Source organism: Heptranchias perlo, chromosome 27 (genome assembly GCF_035084215.1).
Source record: "Heptranchias perlo isolate sHepPer1 chromosome 27, sHepPer1.hap1, whole genome shotgun sequence".
Classification (NCBI taxonomy): domain Eukaryota; kingdom Metazoa; phylum Chordata; class Chondrichthyes; order Hexanchiformes; family Hexanchidae; genus Heptranchias; species Heptranchias perlo.
In genome coordinates, this window is record NC_090351.1 from 21158463 (window position 1) to 21176614 (window position 18152).

Here is an 18152-nt window from a genome sequence, read left to right on the forward strand (position 1 = left end):
TTCCCTGGATGCGGAAAAAGGCACTCGACTGGGTCGAATGGAAATTCCTTCCTGCAATAATCAAGGAAGTCTTTAGTGACACATTCCGGAAGTGGATTAAAATCCTGCATTCATACCCTACATCCAGAGTTTGTACCAATGGCCCCAGCTCTTCTACTGAGGGACCAGGATTGGATGCCCCCATCTTTCCTCATCCACTCTGCCCTATCCATGGAACCTCTGGCAATTTGCATCAGAGTGAATCCAAGTATCCACAGAGTACAGGTGAAGGAGCTAAATGAAAAATATTCCTGTATACTGATGACATATTACTCTTCCTCCACTCCTCAATAGTCAGTCATGGACACATCCCCATAGAATGTACCATGCTCATTGCAAAGACCAAAGAGAGGACAGAAAGCCTGAGAACAATGTTCAATCTGTTAGTTAAGGGTGGAGGAGTGTTGAGAGGTGTGGAGATTGATCTTTAACACTACCACCTGCATGAAGGCCAATTTGGGATCATCTATCACATGTACTGCACCCCACACAGGCTCCGCAAATTCCACCCATCTCCATACCAGATAACTAGTGGAGGGCTTGAGGCCAGAAGGGCACCTTCCACATATTCTGGTCATGTCTCAGCATCCAAACATTCTGAATAGCAGTCTGGGAGACCACTAGGACAATAACCAGTCTTGCAATCCCAGAGAACGCTGCTCAGATCTTGCTGGACCTGCCTAGCAGAGAGCAAGGGCTCCCTGTAATGAGTTGGTGAACAAAATTCATACTTCTAGCCGCAAGAATGTTGATCACCCCACTTTGGCAAAGTGCAGCCCTCCCCACAACAGATGTGGCTGAAGCATATGTGGGACAAATAGCAATTAAAATAAATGATTTTGGCTTCACCTGGAAGAGAGAAAATACCAAGCAGTTTGGAGCCTCGAGGTTTGCATAACAACTCACACACTACTCATGAAGGACAAGGACCTCAACCAACATGAGTCCCCGCCACCAACCTCCCCATGCCTAATTAATCCCCAGAACCTAAGACCAAACAAGCTGCTACAACCTTCTGACCTGCACAGTCATGCCAAGAAACCTAGATGTACTAATGCGCTCCTCCAGTAAGAACAATGTACAGTAGCTTCATCAAATATATATTCTCTGTTTTTTCTATCTCCTTTATCAGTCTCAGATCTGTGCTCTACAGTTTTTCTCTATCACTGTTTATGATTTTTCTTCCTCCTCACTGTTTAGATTCTCTGACGTTTCCTTTGCAGTCTCTGTTCCTTCACCTTGTCCTCAGAGTTTTGGTGATTGACCATTACTTTAGTGACTCCCACACTATTTTGATTAAAGAACTTTGCTTTCTATTATCTAGGTTTATTATATCTAATTGTAAAAGTATTGAAGTCCCCATTATTGTTTTTGTCATCAGTACACTTTTTGACCACGTCCTCTCTCCTCTTCAGTGGCTGCCTCCACACCAAGAAATGTTGGCAATGTATTCAGTAAGTCTCATGCTGCTAATATTGAAGTCCTTCATAGTTTAGCATCTTCACTACATGCTCCATGCATGGACAAACCTAATACACATATGTCACAGGTATTTATGTTGTTTACTTCTGAAATATTTAATCAGTTTTTATATCTTTTTAGGGTTGCATTTTGATTTTTAAACTCTACCTCAGGAATCATGTTATATTATGTGTGGCACATATTTTCCATGTTATGCCAGTAACTTTATAATAATGTTCTGTGTGAGAGATTTTTCTTTGTTATTTTGATTGGCAAAGCACTTACATAAACTCTGAGAGACCAACAGTTGTTCTGGGTGACTGAAGCATATAAAGAGAGTTTCACCATCTTTTCAAATCACTTACAAAGAATTATGATTAACCATAATGTCATTTTGTTTGTTTTCTTGATTGTCTCTGTTTTTAAAAAAAATTGTTTGAACAGTAAGCGATGATGACATCATCCGAGGAGCTGGCTGAGCAATCATTGCATCTTTGCTGCTCTTAATTAATCTCTTTCATGTTGTTGGGCTCAGGAATTCTTCCAGTAATATCCAACAGTTATGTTGTTCAGCAAAAATATTTTTAAAAGTCGACAGTAATAAATAAAAAGTGAAACAATGCTGAAAGGAATGATAATTGCATGTTCAGACTCATTCTTTAAATAACCTTGATCATGATGCTATAATATGCACAAGGACTAAATTCCATATTCGATGTATGTGAGATAAGACCATTTTTTGAACTGATTTATTGGCCACATATGGCATATGAGGTATTATTTCTTACTATTTGCATCAACATGCCAATATCTAATATGTGTTTATCTTTGAGAATGGCATTTCTTGAAAAGCATTCCATTTAAGTTGCCAGCTGTCATTTCCTTGGTACTTTGCAACAGGAGCAAAAACTGATAATCCAAATGGCTACTACATTGCATTGGGAGCATGATTTTCCCTCCCGTTGTTTTAAAAATACTTAGACAGAAGAGAAACAGGGGGATAGAATTTGAGGCCTCCTGCCCAGTGGAAATGGGGCAGTAGTACCCCAAAAATGGTGAGGAATAACTTACTGGCCTGTTCCTGTTGTCGCTGTGGCCATGGAAATCCTCCTCCGGCCTACCATTGGGTGGTCGGATCACCCCACTGAGTCAGGCCGTAGCCCCATATAAAATGCAAATCTGGGTCCCATGATGTACATAGGACCCTGATTCCCATTTTAGGAGTGTAATGGGCTCTGTCCAGTATCAGCTGGAGGTCCAGTCAAATCGAATCCCATAGGTAAGTCTGTGTTTATTTTCGTGGGGCCGGAAGGAGTAGGAGTGCTCCTCCTGGCTCCACAAAACCAGCCTGGGCCAGTGCCTCTCCAGGTTCCCGCCCAAGATAGAACCCTCTCCCTGACCAACTTCTTCTGGTCCCCTGGCCGCCCGGTAGTTAAAATATACCCCAGGATGTTTGGGAGAACTTAAATATCATGATTTTATAAGAAAGACATGGCATGATAGAATTGTATCCTATGTTTTTTCTTCAGGATTCTCAAAGAATGGGAACAATTTTAAGTCTAGTTTCTATTTACATTTTCCATATATGGTACCGTTAAGCACTGGAACAGACAACTTTGCCAGCCTTTTCCCTGCAAGAAAATGTTAAACAGTGTAAGATGGTCCCATAACATTCCAGAATGTGCATTTCATAGTATGTATCTTTCTACAGCCTTTATAAGTTCAGCAAGTTTCAATCTTCACAAAATGATAATTTGTAAAAACAGAAAGCAAGCACATCAAACTTTAAGTCCTTTACTAAAACTTTCCTTGTTCAAGCAGCAAGGAATTTAACTAACACGTCCATGGCAACATCATAACTCTGGTATTTCTTACATAAATAGGCACATTAACCTTTTGAGAATATTGGCTTTCTTCTGTTGTTTTAAATATCACTTCGGAACCATTTTTTTTCTAAGCTAACATTCATAAGTAGTTTATTTTCTCTTTTAATATCGGCAAGGATTACAGTTTTGCAGAATCTCAGCATTGTGAGTTGGCTGCATGACACAGCTGTGGATACCCTTTAACATCACACACTCCATTTTGAATTTAGCCCAGGGGGAGGAGATGAACTGTTCCACTTACTAATAGCTGCTAGTGGTCTACTTAGAGAAGAGAATTGTACTCAGCCAGACTCAATATAGCAGGTACTATAGTGGAAAACCTGCTCTTGGGACTAAACGTCCTCACGCCACACACTAATTTCTGCAGTCAGAATTCCGACCTGGCCTGTTTCTGAGGCAGGAGTTTACCTTGTATCCTTGAATCATCATTACCATTAGCCTGCAATCGTACCTAATTGGCCACAGATAAAGGGGCTCTTTAAATTTTTATTGTAATTTTAAAATTAGAATTTTATTCCATTTTAAGATTTAAATAAAAGTATAAAACATAATGGGCCGGATTTTCCTGTGAAAACAAAGGCGAGGCTAACAGCACTCAACGTTATTTCTGTGCTAATCGGTCAGCAACGTCAGCGACCACACATGCGCAATTAAACATGGAAATCCGGAAGTTGCTGAACGAGATACACTGCTCCTTCGTAAGCTTCATGAGAACGACATCTCACCGGCTGGCTCCCCATTCAAATGAATGGAACAGCGTGAAGTTCCTGTACTTATGGACTAAACTTGCCAGAAAAAGTTAGAGCTTGTTCATTCTGATATAAGTACCCTTTTAATGGTGTGGTGAGTCTTAATGACTGCCAAACAACCTCTCTGTCTCTTTTATCTCTTTCTCTTAATTCAATCTTTCTTACCTTCTCTTTATTCCGCTTTTTGGACCTGATTTGAAATTGAATTTACTATTCTAACTTACACTTAGTGGGTCAGTCTCTGCGTGGCTTATCATGCTTCAAACTGATTGGTTAGGGGGATAGACAGTTGCTTGCCCTGTTCACACAGGTCCCAGATGCCCCGTAGAGGGCACCGTTCTTTTTGGCTCTCTGATTTAGAGGAACTTGCCGTGCAAAAGCTCGTCTATGGGCAAGTGCAAGTCTAATGAACGGTGGGTGCTTTTCGTTCGCTGGTCACAGCAAAATCTGGCCCAATATAAAGTAGTTATGTTCCTTGCATCAGAGTTCCAAGCTGGACACAGTTACTTAACAAAATTTAGTTTCTCACCAATTTGCTGATTACATGCGCACCATCTGCTAACCTCCTTTGCGCAGTGCAGGGATTATGCCAGCAGTGCCCCGACTGCCAACCAGGTCGGATTGTTAAAGTAGCTATTAGTGCCACAGGCTGGTAAGGCACTCCTGTCAGAGAGTAACCTTAAGGGGGATACTTGACAGGATGGCTCTTCTCTAATTTATATTTGAATTAATATTTTTCTACAGTGATGTTCAGTAGTGAAGTCATCTGATTCCTTTTCTTTTTACTATGTAAAAGTTTAAATTGTCATAAGGAACTGAAGCTCCCAGGTTCTATACAGATCAGAAGTGCCCAAGCTCAAATTGCAAGCTCTGCTGAGGTAGCAGATCTCAACTGAAGGAGCAATTGGAGAACTATAGTTGCCCTCAGCAATCCTGGACCACAGATGCCTTGGTTACAATGTCCTCCACTGCCAATATTCTTTTTTTTTCAAAAAATATACTTTATTCATAAAATTTGCAGCAATACATACAATACAGTTGTCATATCACATTCCAAATGTACACAATACAGATTATACAATTTGCAGGTTACTTCAAGTACAGTTCAATGAACGCATTGGACATAATTACAGTTCATGACACTCTAGGGTGCCTCATTGCAATACACTCAATACACATTTTTGATAACAGGTACGTTACATATTCTTTACAGGTTCATTACAGTTACATTACATCAATTAAAATTTTACATTCTGCCCGAGGGGATTTTTCCCTGATTGCAGCCCCTCGATATACAATGGCGGGAAGGCTCTAAACGGTTGCCTTTCCCCACAGAGCCTTTGCGGCGGCCGCACCCAGCCTCAGTGCGTCCCTCAGCACGTAGTCCTGGACCTTGGAATGTGCCAGTTTGCAACACTCGGTCGAGGACAGCTTCTTGTACTGGAAGACCAGCAAGTTTCGGGCAGACCAAAGGGCGTCTTTCACCGAGTTGATGGTCTTCCAGCAGCAGCTGTCGTCCGTCTCAGTGTGCGTCCCCGGGAACAGCCCGTAGAGCACCGAATCCTGTGTTAGGGAACTGCTCGGGACGAACCTGGACAGATACCACTGCATCTCTCTCCAGACCTTCTTTGCAAAGGCACATTCCAGAAGGAGATGGGTGACGTCTCGTCTCCACCGCAGCCTCCTCTGGGACAGCGCGCGGTGGCGCTGAGAGTTCGGGAGTACATGAAGGATCTGACGGGAAGGGCCCTTCTCACCACCAGCCAAGCTAGGTCTTGGTGCTTGTTTGAAAGCTCTGGCGATGAGGCGTTCTGCCAAATGACATTGACAGTCTGCTCGGGGAACCAACCAACAGGATCCACCATCTCCTTTTCCCTCAGGGTCTCGAGGACGTTACGTGCGGACCACTTGCTGATCGCCATGTGGTCAAAGGTGTTTTTCTGCACAAACTTTTCCACAAAGGACAGGTGGGGTGGAACGGTCCAACTGGACGGAGCGTTCCGTGGCAGCGTGGCCAGGCCCATCCTTCTCAACACCGGGGACAGGTAGAACCTCAGCACGTAGTGACACTTTGTGTTTGCGTACTGAGGGTCTATGCACAGCTTGATGCAGCCGCACACAAAGGTGGCCATCGGGGTGAGGGCCACGTTGGGCACGCCTTTCTCCCCTTTCTCTGGAGATTTGTACATCATGACCCTGCGGACACGGTCCATTTTTGATCTCCAGACAAAGCGGAAGATGGCTCGGGTGACTGTCGCGGCGCACGAAAGAGGTATGGGCCAGACCTGCGCCACATACAGCAACACCGAGAGCACCTCGCACCTGATGACCAGGTTCTTACCCACGATCGAGAGGGATCGTCGATCCCACAGTCCCAGTTTCTGCTTAACCTTGGAAATGCGCTCCTCCCAGTTTTTGGTGCAAGCCCCGGTCCCCCTGAACCAGATCCCCAGCACCTTCAGGTAATCCGACCTGACGGTGAAGGGGACCTTCACCGTCAGGTCGGTCCAGTTCCCAAAGAACACGGCCTCGCTCTTGCTACGATTTACCCTGGCCCCCGAGGCCAGTTCGAACTGGTCGCAGATGCTCATCAATCTGCGGACTGACAGCTGATCCGAGCAAAAGACAGCGACGTCATCCATGTACAGGGAGGCCTTGACCAGAGTGCCTCCACTGCCTGGGATCGTCACCCCTCTTATGCCCGCATCCCTCCTGATGGACTCGGCAAAGGGTTCGATGCAACACACGAACAAGACGGAGGAGAGAGGACATCCCTGCCTGACTCCAGATTTGATCGGAAAGCTTTCTGATTCCCACCCGTTGATTGAAACTGCGCTACTGATGATTGTGTAGAGCAGTTGGATCCAATTGCGGATTCCCTCCCCAAACCTCATTTTGGAGAGCACGTCCATCATGTACGTGTGGGATATTCTGTCAAAGGCCTTCTCCTGGTCCAGGCTGATCAGGCAGGTCTTCACCCCCCTGTCCTGTACATAGGCGATCGTATCCCTGAGTAGCGCCAGGCTATCAGAGATCTTCCTGCCGGGTACGGTGTAGGTCTGATCGGGGTGGATCACCACCTCCAGGGCTGACTTGACCCGATTGGCGATGACCTTGGACAGAATTTTGTAGTCCACGTTAAGTAGTGAGATGGGTCGCCAATTTTTGATTTCTTCCCTCTCCCCCTTCTGCTTGTAGATGAGGGTGATGATGCCTTTCCTCATGGAGTCTGACATGCTGCCTGCCAAGAGCATACCCCCTTACACTTCCAGCAGGTCTGGGCCTATCCTGTCCCACAGAGTCGAGTACAACTCCACCGGTAAGCCGTCGCTTCCGGGAGTCTTACTCTTCTCGAAGGAATGGACAGCCTTTGTCAGTTCGTCCAGAGTTAGCGGGTGATCCAGACTCTCCCGCTTGCTGTCATCTAGAACCTCCGTGATAGACGACAAGAAGGACTGGGAGGCCTCGCTGTCTGTGGACTTCGCGTCGTATAGTCCGGCATAAAAGTATTTGCAGATCCTCAGTATGTCTGGCTGCGAGGACGTGACCGAGCCGTCCTCTTCCTTCAGGCTGCTGATCACAGAGCTCTCTCTGTGCACCTTTTGGAAGAAGAAGCGCGAGCAAGTCTCGTCCTGCTCCACGGAGCGGACTCTGGACCGGAAGATGATCTTGGAGGCCTCGGAGGCAAAGAGCGAGGCTTGCTGGTCCTTCACCTCTCTGAGTTCCTCCCGACATCGATCCCCATCGACTGAAGCAGGAGAAGATTCTGCATGCTTTTCTGGAGTTGGAACGTTTCCCTCTGCCTCTCTCTCGCCTTCTGAACACCTTTGAGGATGAAGAACCTCTTGATGTTCGCCTTGATGGCTTCCCACCAGTGCACTGGGGAATCAAAGAGGGGCTTTACGGTTCTCCAACCTTTGTAATCCCTCGTCAGTTCCTCAATGTTTCCCGGGGTCAACAGTTTCACGTTCAGCTTCCATGTCCCCCTGCCCACTCTCTGATCGTCCTGTAGGTGACAGTCGGCCAGGAGGAGGCAGTGGTCAGAGAAGAACACCGGTGTGACCTTGGTGGATCTGACCTTGAGCGTCGGGGACACAAACAGGAAGTCTATCCTGGAACGGACGGACCCGTCTGGTCTGGACCAGGTGTATTGACGCGCCGCTCCGTCTGCAGGGTTGCTGAAGACGTCGTACAGCTTGGCGTCTTTCACCGCTTCCATCAGGAGTTTGGACGTGGTGTCTAGTTTGCTGTCGGCTCTGCTGGATTGTCCAGCCGCATCGATGATGCAGTTGAAGTCACCACCGAGAATGACCGGCTTGGACGTCGCCAGCAGCAGTGGGAGCTGCTGGAAGACGGCCAGCCGCTCGCTCTTCAGAGCCGGGGCGTCAATATTCACTGTTTCAGCACACTCATGATGAATTTAGGTGAGTATTGGATGGCTATCAACCACAGTGAAACCATACCCGAGCAAGAGTCCTTTAGGAAAGGAGCGGAGAAAACAAGAAAAAATTGGGAAATGTGTCTATATAATTAAATATCTTGTGTCTTGCATGGATCCATAGCGTCAAAACACTCAAGGGCTTCAAAACACAAAGCGTGGCACTTCAAGTGTCATATGTCTTTAGGGCAAAATTATGATTGGCTCAAATTACAATTTTCTATTAAGTTAGCAATGCTGATTGGCTCAAATATTCCATTTCCTAAATATTAAGCAATCAAAAAAACATTTCCATTCACTAAATGCCAAACAAATGACCTATTTTTTCAAATGCCGCATTCTGAAACAAGAAACCACCACAAAATATACCAATCAAATGGTTTAACCAATTTCTCGACAATGTTTCTGGCTGCCATTTTCCTTCTTTACTCAAGTCAGTGTATACAGCTAAAATATCTGTAACGAAACAAACATTAAAAATATGCCATTCTGAAAAACATCCATAAAGTGGCTTTTTAATATTAGAAATTTCTTCAAGAAGTTTTCCTTGTGTAAGCCATCCCTTTGTTTGGGTCTTGGGCCTCAAGTTGGAAATTTCATTTTGGCTAATGATGCTGGACATTTGTAATTGTTGTCGATAAATACTTTATTTGTGCTCACCACAAAAAACAGCTTCCAAGTCGGGACTAATCTCCTATGAGCCAAAACTCATCTTCAGACATGAAATGATCGGGAACAGTACGCCTCAGGGTTAACAATCCACTATTTTTACCTCATTACAGTATACAAATTAGTGTCGTATGACATCTAGAAACCAAAAATACAATGGGCTATAATTTGCTGTAGTAGAGCAACTAACGACATCTGCCATTAATTACACCTGCCCTTGCACGTTTAGGTTTTTAAAAATTTTGCATGGCAAGTTGCTGAAAGTGTGAGCTAATAACTTCACAGCGAGGGAAACGGGGAATCTGGGATCTGAGTGAACAGGGCAAGCAACTTTGTATCTCCTTAACCAATCAGACTGAAGGATTGTGAAATTAACAGCGCGTGGACTGAGAAGGAAGTGTAAGTTAGAATGGATGAATTCAATGTCAGATCAGATACAGAAAGAGAACTAAAGAGAGGGAAAGAAAGATTGGATTAAGAGAGAGGGAATAAAAGACAGAAAGAAAAAGTAAAAAAAAATGTAATTTATAATTTGACAATGACAATTAAAACCTGAAGGAATGAGACTCCACACTGTGATCGTTAATTTTCAGTGCCAGACAGTTTGATTGGCAGTAATTAACACGTATCACAGCATTAAAAAGATACTTAGACTGAAATGGACAAGACTTAACTTTCTGTGGTGAGTTTAGTTCGTATCTACTGCACAAATATTGCAACTTCACCCCGTTCAATGCATTTCAACGGTGAGACAAAGATCGAGATGCCGTTTTCGCAAAGCTAATGGTGGAGCGGCGTAACTCGGACAGCAACTTTGGGATTTCCGCGTTTAACCACACACCTGCTCTCGCCTGAAGTTGCTGTAGCATTTGCGCATAAATAACAGTGAGCATCATTAGCCTCACTGTTATTTTGACAGCAAATTATGGCCCAATAAAGAATAGTCAGCATGGATTTCAAAAGGGAAGGTCAAGCTTGACCAACCTTATCGCGTTCTTGAAGAAGTAACAGAAAGAGTAGACAAGGGTAATGTAGTAGATGTAATATATTTGGATTTTCAAAAGGCCTTGATAAGGTACCACATAGTAGATTAAGGTCAGAGCACATGGAGTCAGGGGACAAGTAGCAGAATGGATAGCAAGCTGGCTGCAGAACAGAAAACAGAGAGTAGGGGTTAAGTGTAGCTACTCAGACTGGCAAAAGGTGGGAAGTGGTGTTCCAATATATGGCTCAGCATGTGCTGGGAGTGTAGAACCACTGTTGTTCATAATTTTTAAAATCATTCCAAAATTCCTGGTGCACAGCGGGTGATTTTTCATCCGTTCATTTGAAGGTGCACTTTTCCAATATGTGTCTCAGAATGTGCTGGGAGTGCAGAAGGAGAAAATCTACCTTCAAATGATTTAAGGCAGGATCCATTAATGATAGGGCAAGTGGGAAAAAGATACCTGAGGGTCCAAAAGGAGCCATGGCTGGATCAGAGGTGGTGGCTGATGGATCGGGACGTGGTGAGGTTTGGTGCTTGTTGTCAGAAAGAGGATGAAAAGCAATTTAGGTTTTGTTCTCATGTACGCTTCTCCTCACAAAACTGATAGACCCCTCCCCCACTTCTTGTACTGCTGGATCTCACAACCACTCCCAATACTGTCAGACTCTGTATCTCCCAGTACTTGGATATGCACTTGAAGTGCCATAACCTACAAGGCTACGGACCAAGTGCTGGAAAGTGGGATTAGGCATGATAGCTCTTTTTCGGCCGGCACGGACACAATAGGCCAAATTACCTCCTTCTGTGCTGTAAATTTCTATGATTCTACGATACTCCAAATCCCCTTCTCTGATCCCTGGAGATTCCAGGACTTCTCTTTTCAGACTTCCCTGACTTTCCCCTCTCCCTCTCTCAGATCCCAGGAGCCCATCTGCACTCACAACCTGCTCGACTGCAATCCCAGTGCATACTAAATACAGGACCAACCTCTGTGCTATCAGACCCTGAGACCTCCGTCCCAATTCTCCCAGATCTCAGGACCTGCCCCTTAGTTCCCATACCTCCCTTGATCCCCCCTCCCCCAGAGCTTCAAGACCCAGGGACTTCAGCAAAATATTGCTAGACCCTGACAACTCCATTCCAGTACTGACAGACCCCAATCTCCTGTCCCAGGCCACGACCAATTGCGTTGAGGTTAATTAGTCAGTAGATGAAGAAATATAATAACGAAGATTTATTTCTGTTTGTTCAGCCTTTTCATTATCTAATTTTAGCTTGGCTCCTGTTCATAATAGTAAACAGTGTTCGAAAGTATTTCAAGTAAAATTACTGCCACCTCACTAAAATGCGTCAAATTATGCCATCAGTGAGATATTCTATAGAACTGTTTGCAGTTTATAGGTCAATCTAATCGAGATTCTTGGGGAGTGCCAATACCAGTGTGTTAGATTTGTGCGATTATGTTCGCACAGGCAAAAGTTCTGATACATTTTTTAATCAATATTATAACAAGCTTTGGTAGTTTAAACACCTAAGATTTAGGCTGAATCCGAACGCAGTGACCAAATTTAGTATTTTTGATCGTACGATGATATTTCATACTTGTTCTTCTGCCTTTAAAAGTTTTTATAGTATTAATTAAACATTTAGTGCTGCCAACTCCTGCATTTTTTGTGTGTCTCAGTTTTGCTGTACTTCTTCCTATTGCCTTTCAAGGCTAAATCTGCTGTACTAAATTTGGTAATGCAACTGCTTAGGATTCCATGGAATGTCCTCACCACGCAACCTAAATTGATAGCGCTGTCAGTCCCCCCTTTCATTGCTGACTGGCTGTTCATGTAATTAGTATTCAAAAAGCACTTGGAGCAGCGTCTGAGTGGTGCAATCTCACATCAATTATTCTTCTCATTTCATGTTTGGTTGCTAAATCATATAAGGATTCACTACACTCTGGCTTGGCACTTCAGCACCTGCTGTTTGGGATAGTTTAAATACATTGCTCTTATTAGTCGAGCTATCAAAAGTTGCAAAATTGTTTTTTTTTGTGGATGTATCTGAATTTCATTGTAACTACAAAGTGCTATTTGAAGTGAAGATTCTAAACTGTCGTATACCAGCTCTAGTTTCATTTACTTTTTGGATAACAAAATACAAAAATGTCACGATTTAGAAAACAAGAATACAAAAGGCAGGTGAGCGAGGATCCAGATATTGATAATTTGTTGGCAAATCTCTCTCCGGAGGAAATGCAAGAACTACAAAAAGAGTTGGATGTCATGGATCCAAATTCCAGTGTCCCTATCGGATTGAGACAGAGAAATCAGACAGACAAGCAGCCCACAGGAACATACGATCGGGAGGCAATGCTCACCTACTGTGAGAAAACAACTAGGAAACTGATAGAGCGAGAGCTGTCTATTGACGTGAGTTCATATGTGTACATTATTTACTCCTCAGAATTTGTCAACTGTTTGAGTGCTACAATCTAGTGAAGCTCATAGTTTTTTCAGTTTATTCAACAAATATTGTTTTGCAGGAGCCATTCTGTATGTTCTTCACTTCCATTCCTTTATTACATTCAGATTCTCAAAAGGACTCACTGTAATAATGCTCCTGACTGTGTGTGTGTGTTTGTGTGTGTAGGGTTCAGGCTTCATCTATCCATCTCATTCACCCTAAAATTAGAGGAATCTGTCACCCGTAGAAGCGACAAAACTGATTCCAACTATCCTAAATAATACTAACTGTGCTACACCTGATCCAGGAATATCTGATCCTGGTTACAAAATTTGATAAAGTGTTCCACTCCCCATCACTGACGCTATTCATCTTAATGAGTGCAATATCCAGAAGAAAAAAGAAAATAAGCCTTTTATTATATTTCTAACTTTCATTATACACAAATTATAACAGCACTTCCATCAATAGTTCTAACATTAAATACTTAATATGTCAAAATACAAATAAAAGGTTTACTTAATTAGAAAGAGAAGAAAAATAAGATCACTAGTGAATAGGTTCAAACAGTAGCTGATATCTTCACATGGAAATAAGTACTTTATTTTTGCCATTCCAATCCCACAGTATGCAATCGTACAGAGAGGACACTGGAAAATCATTGACAGAGATCAGTGAAGTAGCTAGTGAGTTACACAGGTCTTTGCCATGAGTGAAATATCCATGCTAGTCAACAGCTTCATTCTGTTTGAATGATTTTTGTGTAATTTAGTTCAAAGTTAAAGTAAACTTACATGGATGTTGATCTTTCTTGTCATACAATGCAGAGACTGTGTAGCATTTTCAGTGGAGAATAGTGATTGAATATTGTTTATGTTGGTTATTAGGATAAGGTGGTGAGGTTTGTTTAGATTGATTTTCCTTTGGTTGTGGTTGAATGTTTGTTGTGGGTTGTAGAAGTTTTTTTCTGTAAATCAGCTTTGTGTCATGCCCTAGAATGCTTAGAAGCAGTCTGAACTTCTGATGGTGAAAGTGAGAACACAGTTTGACTTTTATTTAAAGCGGTTGGTCATTCAGGCTAAGACTGTTCCAGGGTGATTGTTATCTCATGGATGTGGAATAAATTTCATATCTCACATATGTGAGGTAACAGCCTCATATGCTGTGTGTAATAGGCATATGCTGTGTGTAATAGGCATCAAAACTCTATTTTCATCAATCCATTGTAGAACCTGCCTGATTTTCATCCCATTGAAATCAATGGGCGGGTTTACCATGTGTGGGCGATCTGTTTCGCCAGATTACCACACAGGCAATGAAGGTGAAAATGATCCCCTTTAGAAGTAAGTCATTTACTTAACTTGGATTGTGATTTTAGAACTAAAGGACATGAGTGAAAAGATCAACATTACACAGGCAAGATAAGAGATTATAATAAATGCATTTCACCACAGAGCAATATTCATGTGGAATAGTTACTGGTATCTCATTTAACTCAGTGGCGTCTAAAGCCTCATTGGAGTCCACCATCTACAAAATCAAAGCAATGTGGTTATTTGTCCTCTAATAGATTCTGACTGGAGTAGTGAAAAGTTTGCTATCCTTTAATCTACAGCTCTACCACTAATGTCAAGAACACAAAAGTTGCTGCTCTTTGTTCTCAATTCAAAAAGTGCAACAGGACACCATTACTAAAAACTCACACCCCACTTCTGCCTGGGGAAATTTCTCCCAGTTGACCGGAAATCTTGTCTCATCTGTACAGAAGTCCAATGACATCACTCATTGAAACATGCATTAAGCAGTTGGAAATCTATGAATTATTAGGGCCAATTTTCCTACCCCTTTCTCCCACACCTGGGCAGTAATTTGGCAGAGTCCACCTGAAATGCATTCCACAGGCCTACCTTGACCTGCCCTTACTTGTGGTCATTAGCCTAGACCCAATGCACTCCGGCATGGCCAGCCCTTTAACTGGGCCTTGTGGCTATAAAGAGTTCAGAAATGCAGCTGCTGCTAAAACCCTGAGAGCTCTGATAGTTTCAAGGCCTTCTGGTTACTGCCCCAAAACAGCAACAAGAAAGCCTCTAGCACTGATCCCATTCTCACTGACCCAGAAAAAAAATCTTTGCTTTTTTGGTTCCCTGTTCTTTGCTGCCTGCCCCTCTGTGATCCTCCAATTGGAGAGAGACTGAGTGCAAGGCCGAAAGCCCACTTCATCTGGGCACCCCGAAAATGGATGCTGTTCCAGTGTTGAGGGAGGAAAAAGATACAGGAGAGCCACTTGCACGCCTCCTGCCTGCCCTTTGCTTGCTCCTGAAGCAGGGACAAGCACTCTGCACATACCCGGGGGGAAATCCCTGGAAATCCTTGGGCAAAATAAAGGGGGCGCAATCTCACATGAAACTCTCCACCCCCTTTCTCCTCCTTTGCAACCGGGAACAGTGCTGGGACCACTGGTTTTCTTGATATATATTGATGACTTGGACTTGGGTGTACAGAGCTCAATTTCAAAATTTGCAGATGACACAAAACTTGGAAGGGTAGTAAACAGTGAGGAGGATAGTGATAGACTTCAAAATGACATAGACAGGCTGGTGGCATGGGCGGACACATGGCAGGTGAAATTTAATGCAGAAAATTGCAAAGTGATACATTTCAGTAGGAAGAACGAGGAGAGGCAATATAACCTAGAGGACACAACTCTAAAAGGGGTACAGGAACAGAGCGATCTGGGGGTTTATGTGCACAAATCATTGAAGGTGGCAGGGCAGGTTGAGAAATCGGTTAAAAAAGCATACGGGATCCTGGGCTTTATAAATAGAGGCATAGAGTATAAAAGTATGGAAGTCATGATGAGCCTTTATAAAACACTAGTTCAACCACAACTGGAGTATTGTGTCCAGTTCTGGGCACCACACGTTAGGAAAGATGTGAAGGCCTTAGAGAGGGTGAAGAAGAGATTTACTAGAATGATTCTAGGGATGAGGGACTTTAGTTACATGGATAGATTGGAGAAGCTGGGGTTATTCTGCTTAGAACAGAGATGGATGCGAGGAGATTTGATAGAGGTATTCAAAATCATGAAGGGTCTAGACAGAGTAGATAGAGAGAAACTGTTCCCATTGGCAGAAGGGTCAAGAACCACAGGTCATAAATTTAAGAGTGATTGGCAAAAGAACCAAAGGTGACATGAGGAAAAACTTTTTCACACAGCGAGTGGTTAGGATCTGGAATGTACTGCCTGAGGGAGTGGTGGAGGCAGATTCAATCATGGCCTTCAAAAGGGACCTGGATAAGTACTTGAAAGGAAAAAAATTGCAGGGCTACGGGGATAGGGCGGGGGAGTGGGACTAGCTGGATTGCTCTTGCATAGAGCCGACGTGGACTCGATGGGCCGAATGGCCTCCTTCTTTGCTGTAATCTTTCTATGATTCTATGAATCGAGCATTCCCCACGAAAATCAGCCCTGTTGGCTCCCCAGTACAGTTTCTGTCTGTGCCCTCAGACACTACGAGGATTAATGTCAGGGACTGCAGCAGTTCAAGGAGAAAGCTCACCACCCCCACTTCAGGGCAACTAAGCATGGGCAATAAATGTGGCTTTGCCCACCTCCCGAGAACAAAAAAAATGTTTGCCATTAGTATAATCATCTCCATCTGCACCCTGATGTCATGCCATGCAATGTAAAGACTATTAGTCAGTTTTAAGATGTGACCATTGGTGTTGAAATGTTAGCTGGAAAGGCAAAAGCCAAGTTAAACTACCCGATAAATATTTGGTGTCCAAAAAAATGTTTTCTGTAAAGTTGGACATTCTTCAGTCCGTGATCTCCCAGTTTTCTTTCAACAATGGACCAAAGTATTTAGAAATGTCCCCTTTTATGTGGATGAAACAGAATCAGAAAAGACTCAAGAGAAACAGAATTTTGAGGTAAATAGTTAAAATTATAGTTCTGGAAAAGCCAGTTACCTTGCGACAAAAAAAACAATGACCTGCAGATCTCAAAATAATATACAACTTATAGATCTTTTTGAAAAGAAGAATGGCCAATATCCAGTGACATGTTCTCACAATGAATTTGGAACATTCTTAACTTATTGACTAGTTGATCTCCCATGGTGTTTCTCATGGCAAATTGGAGTACACATTCTCTCTGTTACCAGTCTCTGTACGACTACTTCTCTCTTTCTCTCCTCTTTTGATTGTATCTCTATTCTCCCCTGGTTCTCTGACAGTTTATCTTTTGTTCTGGTTGTTCTCTTTTCTTTCTTTGTCTTTCTTTCTTGATTTTTTTTCTGTTCTGCTTGCCATTTTCAGCTTTCCTATTTCTCTATGTCTTTTAGGGTGGGAGGTTGTTGGTAGAATGGCGGGAAGGCAGCATTTTGTGGTGGTGATTGCGGACATTGGGTGGAGCACGAATCCAACTTTTGAGCTGTAACTCACAGGCTGGAGGTAAATGATGCCCAGAGGCTGAATTTTCTGGTGGTGAATATGGGGTGATGGTTATGGATAGATGTAGGCAAGAGTGGGAGGCAATAGGACTGAGACGGGCAGGATGAGAGGGAGAAAGACATGAGAATGAGGGGGTATTTTGAGCAGCAGTGCTAAGCACTAAAGGGAATTCCCTGTTTGCAATTCAAAAACTAGTTCCTGGCCTTTGTCAGAGCCAGCTTTTGAACTGCAAGGATTTCCTAAAGGGTTTATCCACAATAATGTGGAATCCTGGTTCTGTTACTGAAAACTGGAACTGTATCAAAGCATAATGTCATAGGGAAGCCATTTAGGGAATCCCATCCACACGAATTTTAAAAGCCAGGAACCTGCTTTTCAAATGACATTTGGGCAAGGAGGAAGGCCATTGAGGGGCCATTGGGCTCAAGGAGTCGGGGTGGCTATGGAAATGACCAGCAGAGTAACAGGATGGAGATCACAGAGTGGGCATGGGCCCTGTTTAGAGCCAGAGTGGGGTGGCAATTGTTGGAAAAGTTGGGGGGCTGGCCAGATGCCATGGATGGGCCATTGTGCTAGACCTGGGGTGACAGAGGAAAGGATAGGCTGAAACTGAGCGGGTCTTTGACTGCAGAAGGAACCCAGTGAGGTGCAGCAATAGGTGGCCGGCAGTGGAAGCAGGAGGATACCAGATATCCAGGCCGGGGAACCCAGTGTGCGCTGGAGAGAGGTTGACCATCACACATAGGCTTAGGGAGTGGCAGTAGGATGCTGAAAAAATATATTTTTTTAAAAGTTGGTAAAATAAAAAATAAAAATTCAACAATAAAAATTGAATTTAAAATCAAACTTATTTTTACATCAAATGAAAATCAATATGGCTACTGGAGTTTGGGGAAGAGAGATTTCAGAGACATGGTGGTGCCAGCAAGTGGCGGAACTGTAGAATTACATTATGATAGGCTTAAGAATGTTTATGTCCTTGGATAGGGTTTTCCCATTATAAATGTTTA

At 43.4% G+C, this 18152-nt stretch overlaps 1 protein-coding gene across 3 annotated transcripts in view; it reads left to right on the forward strand.

The window, feature by feature from the left end:
* Positions 1-12184: 12184 nt before the first annotated feature.
* Positions 12185-18152, forward strand: part of LOC137344459 (leiomodin-1-like) — a 62811-nt gene continuing 56843 nt past the window's right edge. For all 3 annotated transcript variants that reach the window (XR_010968364.1, XR_010968365.1, XM_068007439.1), the window contains exon 1: positions 12185-12653. Coding sequence is in view for 1 of the 3 variants with exons in the window: in XM_068007439.1 (XP_067863540.1) it covers positions 12387-12653 (267 nt within the window). In the remaining 2 variants the exon portion in view is untranslated. The remainder of the gene's footprint in view (positions 12654-18152) is intronic.